We start from the raw sequence: 12,180 nt of genomic DNA on the forward strand, positions 1-12,180 counted from the left end.
GGTAAGTTAAGTATCGGTATTGCCTAGAATAATGTTTCAGTAATTTAAATATAAATCCATATAATTCCGCCAAGGATTTTTTTTTTTTACTCGAGAATGACTTAAGGTGTTTCAAAAAGCATTTGGTAAATTATAAGTTAGGAATGACCAGGTCATCAGAAACCTATATCTTAAAGTTAATCAAGTTTCTTAAATATTTCATTTGTTGATATAAATTATCTAAATTTGCAGATGACAGCAACAAATCTAGCCGTATGTTTTGCACCATCTCTGTTTCACCTCAATACACCTAGAAGCTCCAGTGCCAGCCCGAGGCGAAGGAAAACTTCAGGTATTCCAGACCAGCGAGAGTTGAATGAGAATCGTGCTGCACACGAATGCATAACCTATATGATCAACAACTACAAGCAGCTGTTTTCGGTATGAATAAAAATCTAATAATTTTAATCTTCAATGTCCGTATATTGGTGTGAACTTTTTTTTATTAGTATTAATTGCAATAATAATAAGTGACATATATAATGCATGGTAATTCATTTGAAAGTAATTAGGCATTTAGAAATTTTACAACATTAGGAGGCTTAACACAATTTTACATACTGTAATGGTATAAGTATTGGAAGACTTTAAAGTTAGTCCAACTGGTCATGTTGTCACAGTTGGGAATCAGTAAACTTTTAGTTCAGTTTAAATAAAGGCTAGTTTCTGTATCATTAAAACATTAACAATTTCTTATTCACATGAACACAGGAGATTGGTTAAAGGAAGTTTGTATTTTTCTTTTCGATTTTTGTTACCATAAAAAATAAAACATTTTTAACAAAGACTATATCAAATTACATTAGGATAAATCGCATAAAAAATATGCTTTACACTTACAAACTTATTCAAAATTAAACTTATCGGTTTGAAGATAGAAGAGGACAACTTAAAACTAGCAAATGCTGAACACTGGGAACCTCCAACCTTGGAAGAACTTGGAAATCTGACTAATTCAAGAAATTACAACTGGAAAACACATGTTGAGTTACACTTTCAAGGGTTACAGAAGGTAATTTTTTAGGTCTTGAATGTTTTAAGTTCTATGAAGGAAGTTAATGTAGTACAATTACACAATACTTAAGATTTTCTGTTTATAATTTATCATACACAATTGTCAGTTAACATCATTTACATCAAGAATATGATCGTAATTATATTATTCAAAATGTTTTCATATAAATGCATTTTAAACTTATTTAGTTAAGGAAGTTATTTACATTTATATCACCTTATATTTCAACCCTTTGTGTTTGACAACACTCGTTAATCAATGGTTTGAGTTTTTGAAGGATTTATTTATTACTTTATTAATTAATCATTGGTTGAATTTTGGATGACACTTCCATTTAAAGCAGTTTTTATTTATAATATTGTAATATGTTTTACAGGAAGCACGTGACAGGTTCAAGGGTTGGTTGCTAGTCCCTCACAATGATAATATTGAAGTTTCCTACAAAAAGATGGATGATGGCTATCCACTAAGGCTCTGGAAAGTGTCAGTGGACGTTGAAGCCCCTCCTTTGGAAGTATTGAACAGGGTATTGAGAGAAAGGTAACAACTCATGGAGCCTTGTATATATATATATATATATAGGTGTTAATGAGTATTCAGGAATATGACTACTGTTAGAAAACATAAAAACATGAGTAAAACTTTTTTCGATGTAATGTCTAAAACCAAGCTGCAATAATTATCCAATTTTGTCTTTGAAGAAAACAATAAAATCATGATTAGCCAATAGAAATCCATTCAATTTCAAGATATTGTGTGTTGTTCAGAAATGTTTGCTGATGTAGACAATAATTGACTGTTGTTTATATAACTTATCTTTTGTTTTCATTAGTTACACTATGATAAAATCCAAACCATTTTGTAAATTTATTTGATATATTTATTTTATATGTAAATGCAATAAGTGAGTGATACCAGTTAATTTTCAGAAAGATATTTTCTTCTGTATTTTTACTGAAATCACGTATTAAATTATTTGTGCTTCAGTGAGATTGAATACTCTTAAATAAAAATTCCACAACAACAAGAATGAAAGGAAAGTTGTTTCGTTCTTTGAGTGGTTAGATGGTTAGATACATGTTTAATTACCACTTAGATAATTTATAATAATATGATGTAAACATTAATATTTTCAAACTTGAAACCATGGATTTACTCAAATAATATTTTGATGCTCACAAAGCTGAATTCAGTTGTAGTTCATTTTCACTTTCTGTATTATAGGAATGTATGGGATGACTCTTTAGCTAAGTGGAGAGTGGTATCTAGGCTTGACAACCAGACTGAAATATTCCAACACGTGTGTAATTCTCTTGGCCCACATCCACCTCGAGACTACTGTGTTCTTAGGTCAGTATACCTACACAAGATGTTTCAGGAATGTTTACTTTTGTTTTTAATTTAGTAGTTAGATAAGTAACTCTGTCATTAAAGTGATTCTCATAATCCATGTAAAAAGGTAGATTTTAATTTGAAGTCCGTAAATAGATAAAAGACTGCTAAATTTTGAAATACATTGAAATGATTTTATTAACTATCTTGAATTATATTGCTCTTGTAACATGATTATTTTGCCTTTCTTTGGGTATTGACTTATTAACGTGGTTATAAAAGAAAAACATATTTTGTACATAGTTTTGTTTATGGACAAAAACAGTCATCACAAGTAAAAAAAAATAATCTATCTCCGCACTTCTGATGCTGTTCAGTTGTAGGAAGATAAGACAAACTTAAATGTTGTGATTGGACTTACATCATTCGAAAATGATTTAAGTAAAATATTGTGAATTTGAAAACAAAAATATTTTGAAAATTATTCAATTTTTATTTTTGTTTAGGTCCTGGAGAAGTGACTCTTCGAAGGGTTCGTATATGCTAGTTGAAACATCCATAGATCACCCAAATGTTCCCCCCTTACAAAACAGTGTGAGGGGAGTTGTGCTTGCTACGCATTTCTTGATTGAACCTTGTGGTGCAGGCAAATCTCGTTTAACTCATATTAATCGAGTAGACACTCGGTAAGTTTTATACATTTTAATAGAAAACTGTTTTTGTAATGTTACAAGCTATTGATAACGAAACAGAAAAATTGCAAAATTGAACTGATAAATAAAATGCAATGAAACATTAGGTTTTCAACAAATTTTTTCATGCTAATGACAGATGATTACTACAAATCTTGCTTTTGGCAGTGGTTTATAGTATGTTTATTCATTTGTTATGGTGTGAACGCCTTTTTCAAGCAGGCGAACTGAGATTATAATTAACTATACTTGTCATAAGTGGTTGGAATACTATTATACACTGGCTGGAGTACCGATCCCCTGGACGGAAGTTATGTAAATTCATGATTTATGAAAGGTTATCTTAGGACATGAAAAGTTGCTTCCTTTATATGTAATTATAAAAGACGCAAATACGCCCATAAATAGTTGCAAAACACAAAATGTGAAACCGCAAATTTCCATGTATTGCCGCATGGACCCAACAAACCTTCATGCCAAATATGGTCAAAATCCATCAGCAGGGGGCCAAGTAGTGGTAAAAACACCCATAAAAACTGCAAAATGCAAAACTGAAAATTTGTATGTACCCCTGCATGGACCTAATGAACTTCTATACCAATTTTGGTGAAGATCCATCCTCATTCTGCGAAGTAGTTACATTGACAGACAACAGACAGTACTATTATAGTTATATAGATACTTCTAATTCTTGATAATCCATAAGGGACTATATAAAGAATGTAGTGTTAAAAATATAATAGGTCTAATACTAATGTCTTATGATGAATAAACATAATTATATATGCTTATTTGATTACCCTTATGAGTTAAATGCTCTTAAGATTAGTTATCTGGTGATCAATAATTTTATATGATATGCAAATTACTGGTCATATAGTAATCTCATACAATTACGTTTTAATTGCCACCTTAAAATGAATTACAGAGTTCACAATTCTCCAAGCTATTCATGAATCATGCCTAAAACTCAGTGTTGGACATAAAAGACTGTTTAGTGTAGGTATTATTAATATATTTATATTATGAGTTAATATTTCATGATTGTTTAGTTTTTCATAACAAGAGAGTTAAAAGCAATTATTTTAATGGCAATAGTTATGACAAGTTTGGTTTCATAACTCGGTAAAATTCATAGGTTGTGTTTGCAATTCATTGGTGTCCAGGCTCTAAAAAAATCTAAGGGTCTCGGTGATAAACATATAAATAGCGACGACCAAACGAACGGGAGGGAGTAAAAGTAAAGTCTAGTGAACGAAAAGGTCAGTCAGAGAAATGTTAGAAAACGTGAAGTTAGCGATCGTGGGAGTGAATAACTTTAACTGTTGATACATTAAAGTGAGATTAATAGTTTGATAGAGATAAGGAAAATAATTTGTCTTCTCAAAGGGTGTTCTAAACTAATTGAACCAGTCTATGTGGACTTTGACGAAAAGAAGACAGTTATTGAAAGTTCAGGTTACAACTGTGGTAATCTTCGAGGCAGCATAAGTGAATTATTCACTGATACAATTATGATAAAAATAGAGAAAAATAGTTTGGCTTGTAAACTGGACTCTCAAGCAATTGAATTAGCCTAAGTGGATTTTTGACAAAACGAAGAGAACTATACAGTGTTTAAGATACACTATGATTTCTATAGTGTAAAGAAGTTTTGTACATATTTTTATCTTGTTTTGAATATGTTATTTTAAAACAAATGGAGTGCGTGCTGTCCATTTATTGTGCGAATGTATCGCCAACAAGTCACAGACACCTATTGTAGAAGAATACTTAGCCCATACATATATACATAAATCCTGACACTCAGATGATAGAATATTTTATTGATGTACATAGTCAATTGGCAAATGGAAGCCGAACAACCTCAGCAAGCTGTTGCATATTATGTCCAAGCGTCTCAAAGCGCTGTTAGCAGAATGTGGAACTACTTTTAAAACAATTTTACAGTTATTCAAGCACAAGCCACCTTCCAGGACAAAATCAGATTGTCGTTATCTATTGATCCTGGCTCGCTGCAATCGTAAGGTACTTCTGAGAGTAAATGAGACGTTTGCAGCCGAACTGGACAGTATGTCAGTGTACAGATTATTAGATACAGATTTCACAAGGCCAGCTTGTATACATATAGAGCTCGCTTGCAATGGTGCCAAGAACGTGTCTAGTCGACCAACAATATCTGGAGCATGCAATATGAGTTGAGCTTCACATAATATATTTATACTCGTTTTGAGAGAATCCGGAACTTGATCCACCCGTTTTCACACAAGAACATGACACATAGGGTGATGGTTGAAGAACGGAAACACATATGATGATGGTTGAAATACAAAGTTCACAGGAATAAACATTATTGAATATTCCAGCCTCTACATTCTGTACAGTGGTACTACTATTGCCACATATAATAGGAACTACATTCTACTACATTTTGTGCTACTATGTGCGTTTGTAAACGGCTCTGTGTTCTGCCTTATGGGTGATAACGCCCACACCATAGTGGAATGTTCTTGGGAGACGCACTACCGGAAGTGGCCTCCAAACATTAAAGATGCTTTGAAAATAATTATTTTAACTCGGGAATTATCAACACTCTGATTTTAAACATGTAATGTCGGTGTCAGGTTTCGTGGTGATCACACTTTATGTTGAAGTGAAATATCGTTAACTGGTTACTTACGAGTTTAGGCTGCGTGATCAAACATTTGCATGTTATGTCACATGACTGATTATTAGATACTTATTTTGTGTAAAAATTAGCTGAAGCGAGTGATCCCTTTTATAACTTTGCAATGTTACACAATGACCTGGCAAAACCAAATACTAATGAACCACAGCGAACATCGCAGATCGTGATCAATGATGTAATAGGGGGGGGGGGGTCTAGCCCTGGATCTTCTTCTTCACAATTTTTTTTGTCATTCAATCGTATTTCTCCTTTAAAATATTACATATAGTATAAAATTCAATGGAATGAATGTTGCATAAATTTTGATCATTTTCACAATATAAATAACTGAAATTATTATTCTTTCCCAGGGGAAGATCACCAGAGTGGTACAACAAATCATTTGGTCATATCTGTGCTCTTCAACTCATGAAATTACGGGAATCTTTCAAACGTGGAACTGAGGGACCTGAAACAAAAGTCTGATTCCGAATTGCTAATTCATTCCAAGTTTAACCTTTCTTTTCCCAAGTGGCAGTATATATTCGAAAAGACATCGACAGTATGTGTAATACCTAACTAGTCATGATTCTCCGTTTATATGTAAAGAAATGATATAGGTCAAGGATTGATCACACTGTATATGCTAAAAAAAAAGACAAAAAACGTCATATATTCACATTAAACTGTTCTAAAATGTTTAATTTTGTCAAAATAACAATATGCTTTGGTGAGATTTTTGAGTCCAAGTTGTATGTAAATTTTGTGATATGGTTATTCTATTATCTGGAATAAGGAACACTAATGGAGTCAGTCGTACATATCTATTCTCATGAACTTTGTACATATACTTCAGAAAAATAATATTCCATTGTAAAAGTTAGGTAAAGAGGTTTATAAAGTCAGAGATTACATTTTCTTAGTTTTGAATTTTGTTTTTGATAACAAAGCTTAATTTTAGCTGCAATCATTCATTTGGACTAGTTTGTTATTTTTTATTAAGCTTTATTTGATTGGCTTTATTTTAGTATAAAAGATAGAATGTTTTTGGAGGTGGTATATATAGTGTTATTAGTGCTATATAGAACACTTACATACATTGCAATACTATATTAAATATTTGGTTACTTAGTGCTGCACATCGAAATATGAAATGTTGATGAAGTTGGTTTGACTGTGTGTAAGACATGCACACTTATTACTCATCAGTAAACCCATAATTGGTCACTAGGATACTTTTTCTTTTCTTAGTTTTCTTTCAAGAAATATTGCTCTCCAGTAGCTTTGTGCAAAGATCAACAAGCTCTTTGAATAGTATGTAATTTAAAAACACAATAGATATACATTTTTATTTATATTGTCGGAACAGTTTTATAATATTTATGTTTGTAATCAAAATGCTTCATAGGCAAATATTTCAATAGTCGACATTACACTGTTACATATGTCAACAAAGATGTACTGACAACATACATGTAGAAAATTTCGACTTCTTGGTAAACATTCTAAGCAGACCCCCCTCATATAAACTTATTAATATCTAACGAATATTCATATTTAAACTGCTGTACTATTTCTAACAGGGGATTTTACAAAACATACTATTATCACGAAAAGTATTTTGTACTTTTAATCTTTTGTAAGACTCGGTGATTTTTTTTTACGATTCCAGAATATATGTATTTGAAATATATTTTAATTTTGTTTGCTGGTATTCTGATTAATCGAATTTATCCTTATCTTGAAATTGCCTGAGACATTTGAAACAAATTGTTGATTGTCTTCTCAAACTTTATTGATTTGTATTCTCAATAAAATTTCATTATTAGGAGATTCAAAGTGGCTCAGTTGGAAGCTTGATGGGTTAAAAACTAAAAATACATGTTAGATACACTTGGTGAACACAGTACAGATAACTGATCGTGTAGCTTTGCGCTTAAAAACACAAAACCAGACATTATTACCGAGAAACTTGGCGACATTAACACCTCTTAGCTACTGCACACAAAACGTTGTACATTCATCTCAAAAAGACAAGCACGAGCTCTTCAGAGAACAACAACAACGTCAACCTTCACCAAATAAACTATGTACTTTTTAAACAAGCCAAGTTTACGTAGTGAGCTAATACAAACATCTGTCCAAAGAAAGTGACTCATAACTTTGTATAGTTTAATAATGTGTTCAGTTCTATCGATTAAGAAAAATACAATCATTGAATTAGATCACTTTTGATCTTTGCTATCGTAGTTAGATAAGTGTTGCGATTTTTTATTTTATTTTGTGGATTTGTTCTTTCCAAAATAGTTCTAGCTACAACAGTCCAACATAAAATGATGTTCTAAGTTATGTGTACACAGAAGCAAAACTACTTATATGTTATAACAATAACTCCAGTTTGGTAACAATAAGAATCGAAACTGAAAAGGTGACTTTTCAGCTTAACACTGCTACACAAGAACCTGGAAGTTTGGTTTGGTTTATTACGAATTTCGCGCAAAGCTACACGAGGGTTATCTGCGCTAGCCGTCCCTAATTTAGCAGTATAAGACTAGAGGGAAGGCAGCTAGTCACCGCCACCCACCGCCAACTCTTGGGCTACTCTTTTACCAACGAATAGTGAGATTGACCTCTCATTATAACGCCCCCACGGCTGAAAGGACGAGTATGTTTGGTGTGACGGGAATGAGCCTGGAAGTTAGTACTGATAATGTTACGTGGTGTGTTACACAGAACTACCTTCTTTGAGATTAACTTGAATAAGGATTTACTTACTTCAACTTGTTCTATTTTGTCACTGGTGGCGATGCAGGATCTTCCAAACTTAATATTAAGAGAGACTACTTTTGGAATAAACTTGTTCACACGAAAATGTCACGCACGTAAAACAAGTCTATTAACATAATCATGCACATAAGAAAGCAGAGTGTTAATATTATTATTGGATCGTGAACTAAATTTGTCATAATTTTTTCTGTAATAGGTATTTGGGACTCTTTTAAAAAATGTATTGAAAGAACAGGTTTACAAAAGTGAATTTTAATTTCATAAGAAATATGACACATTTACAGCATCAAATGTATTTCTATTGAACACACACACACACATATATATATATATATGCGTTTTTCTGTACACTTCTATTTCTATTGTACTGGCTGAATTGTGTTATCTTGAAATAAAAGAACCTGAATCCGTAGTGCTAACTTCCACCATAAAATAAGTGTCGTTTTTTTCATAGAATGAATTAGTTTTGAGACTTTATTTTATCAATAATATATATATATCGTTTGTGGGACCAGAAACTTAAGTTAAACGTAATTAGTAAAATTACTTCTCACTAACTTCATTTCACCAATGTTATTTCAGTCATTAACTTGGTCGTCTTCACGTAGATTAGTTTTACTCTGAGTAAAGTGAAATAAAATAAGACAGGTAGTTGAGCAGCCTTGTGAAACAGAAAGGTCTATTTTGGCAACTATAAACCTTTATAAGTGATATCGGTATTTTTATGATATCTATAGAGAAAGTTCACTATTCTTTATCGAACACTTAGGAGAGAGAATTTGTAATGTTTTTACAAAATCAATAATTAAAATTTACTGGGAATTAATAGTGTGAATTTCATTCGTCTTGTGACCCAGTAGCGATGAACAAGAATGATAGTCAGTTTTAATGTATATTTTATATGCACTTTGTTTGGTTTCAATGGTAAAATAACGCTATCTAGTTGTAAGAATCTCTCCCTTACTTGTGTTAACGTTCATCATAAAATGGGAAAATGTAACTTAACTTTATTTCTTAAAACCGTTATGAGTATAGATGTAACAATAATAAGGTCTTGTTTGAATAAATTGTATCTAATACTTGATTTGTTTTTTGTTGTATTATCTGTAATTATGATAAATTTGACGTGTCTTACAATGTACGTGCAATACAAAGAACAAATGTGAGTGAATATACATGTAGGTAAAGGCATAGTAATGGACACCATTAATGTTCGAAAATTTGGTTTCACGTAACAGTGGCAGGTGCAGTGTTCATATGATAAATATTACGAAAATGCTTTCATCCTGGAGTGTGTTGTGTAGGTGTTGAGTGCAGAGCTTTAGAATGGTAGATAGATAGGATATAATTGTAACTTAATGCTCCTGATATTCAATTTGTATAAATTGTCACTATTTATACAGTGGATTGAATTACTGTAGGTTCTGGTGTGTTTTTGAGATACCACAGTACTATCAGTACCATTTTCACTTCAGAATGCTTTACGAACGCTTTCTATAATTATGTACCTACCGCATTTAAATCTTTTGATGTAATTTAAATTGTTACTCGCATTCGGGAAAGGACAGCAAATAATTGGTTTCAACGAAAATATCAAATATACTTTAAGCAAGAAGAATGTACTTCGAACAGTAGAATATTCTGGGTAATACCTACAGGTTATTTAGTAGAATCGAAAGATGTGAGTGCTGAATGAAAATATCAGTATGATTTTGTAACTCTAAGAGGCTATGGTTGTGGTATTTATGGCCATCTTTGTTGTTGAAACTAAGTAAAGAGAGTTATAAGGGTTAGATACGATATTTTCAACGTGAAAGCGCAAAACTTATGCTTAATCGATAAAAGTATCCCATTTGATTTTGCATAAATGGAAAAAAAGAGTACCGGATCAAATCTTCAACATATAAACATGTACAACGTGCTTTTATAAAATTATTAACAAGATAGAAAAGTGAAATTAAGTAAATACTGCCTCGCAAAAGTACAAAAACTATTGAAATGTGAGTAAAAAGTGCTATTTGCAAATTACTTATACATATTCACGAAGGAATTAAATCTAGTTACTCACGAGATCATAGATATTTAAATCAATTTTTTTGCGAGTTATATATTTAATGAAAAAATATTAATTAAGAAAAAAACACTCTTTATTATTATTAATTGAAAACAAATAAGTAAAAACATATATATACATAAAAGCATAAATGCCCGTTTCGTATCTTCAAGGATACTCTCGACCATACACAATTACCTTTCATGAATTGCAACTAAATCTAGAGTTTTAAAAATTATGTTTGTATTATATAAAGGTTATTTTTGGGTATAATTAATATTAATTTAAACTCAAGAATAATTGGTGATTGTAAAAGGAATATTATGTTTTTCTTTTGTAGTATCTTTTATCATTTATATTTAATTTCCTTTCTAAGTTTAACCAAATTAAAACATCTATCTGTTATATTTTTTGGATAACTAAACTTCCGTAGGTAAGATTTTAATTCTATCGATGTTTGTTGCTTAATGTCCGGATTGGAATCAACTGCAAAAAATTATTTGAGCTAGACAAAGTGGGATATTAAATTTACTATGAACAGGGTGATTGCTATAAAAATCTGAAGAGTGGTGTGATTTAGTAAGTATGCGCTATAAATCCGTTTCAGTCTTACCACCTTTGATTTTTAGAAACCTAAGTTACTCATTTCAAAAGTATGCTTTATAAAAGATTAATTTAATTTGAATTTTCAAAGAAAAATATTTTTAAAAATCAAAGGGTTTGTTCCAAAAACAATCACCTAATATCTTTTCCAGTTTTTAACGAGTAAATATAACTACTTTAAAAATACTTTAATAAATTATTGAACATTTCAATTTAAAAATATTCTCTCTTTAAAGTGACATAAGCTGGTGTCACTTTTGTTTGTTATGAATTTCGCGCAAAGCTGCACAAGAGCTTTCTGCGCTAGCCGTCCCTAATTTAGTCGTGTAAGACTAGAGGGAAGGCAGCTAGTTATCACCACCCACCGCCAACTCTTGGGCTACTCTTTTTATCAACGAATAGTGGGATTGATCATAACATCATAACGCCCCCACAGCTGAAAGGGCGAGCATGTTTGGTGTGATGAGGATTCGAACCCACGACTCGAGTGCCCTAACCACCTGGCCGGATCGTGGTTTGTCATTCACTGACCCAGTTTCTTTAAACTTTTTCATCCAATTGTTAATTGAGTTACGGTGTGGTAATGAGTTCTAGATTTTCTCCTCACTGCGGTTATTGACTTTAGTTCATCTAACCATATCAAACAGCTAACCTTTTCTTCTATCGTCACTGTATTCGTTAGTTAGAGATCTGACAAAAATATTACATTGTAGTGAAGCATAATGGGTTATGCTTTTATTAGGTCGTCAAGAACTTAATGTCGCTTTTTTAGATGAAAAAACCCGAACAACTTATATATCAAAAAAAAACATTTATTAAATGAAATAGTCTCCATTCTTATCGATGATGCTTTTCCATCTTACAATCAGGTTGTTAACGCCCTGGTTAAAGAAATCACTTGGCTCTGAAGCAAAAGACACGTCGATGTCCTTTTTAATGCCTTCCACACTTGCATACGTTTTCCCATTAAGATGGTGTTGCAGCAAACGAA

The 12,180-nt window shown here is 31.8% G+C and overlaps 1 protein-coding gene across 1 annotated transcript in view; it reads left to right on the forward strand.

Moving 5' to 3' along the window:
* The window catches only part of LOC106476469, a gene marked incomplete at its 5' end in the record, with an annotated part of 110,896 nt that extends 101,284 nt beyond the window's left edge, over positions 1-9,612 (forward strand). Inside the window, 6 exons of the mRNA XM_013937130.2 lie at positions 232-420; positions 914-1,051; positions 1,431-1,594; positions 2,279-2,404; positions 2,893-3,072; positions 6,118-9,612. Coding sequence (XP_013792584.2) covers positions 232-420; positions 914-1,051; positions 1,431-1,594; positions 2,279-2,404; positions 2,893-3,072; positions 6,118-6,232 — 912 coding nt within the window. The remainder of the gene's footprint in view (positions 1-231; positions 421-913; positions 1,052-1,430; positions 1,595-2,278; positions 2,405-2,892; positions 3,073-6,117) is intronic.
* Between the last annotated feature and the right edge of the window lie 2,568 nt (positions 9,613-12,180).

This window comes from Limulus polyphemus, unplaced genomic scaffold (genome assembly GCF_000517525.1).
Source record: "Limulus polyphemus unplaced genomic scaffold, Limulus_polyphemus-2.1.2 Scaffold156, whole genome shotgun sequence".
Taxonomy (NCBI): Eukaryota; Metazoa; Arthropoda; class Merostomata; order Xiphosura; family Limulidae; genus Limulus; species Limulus polyphemus.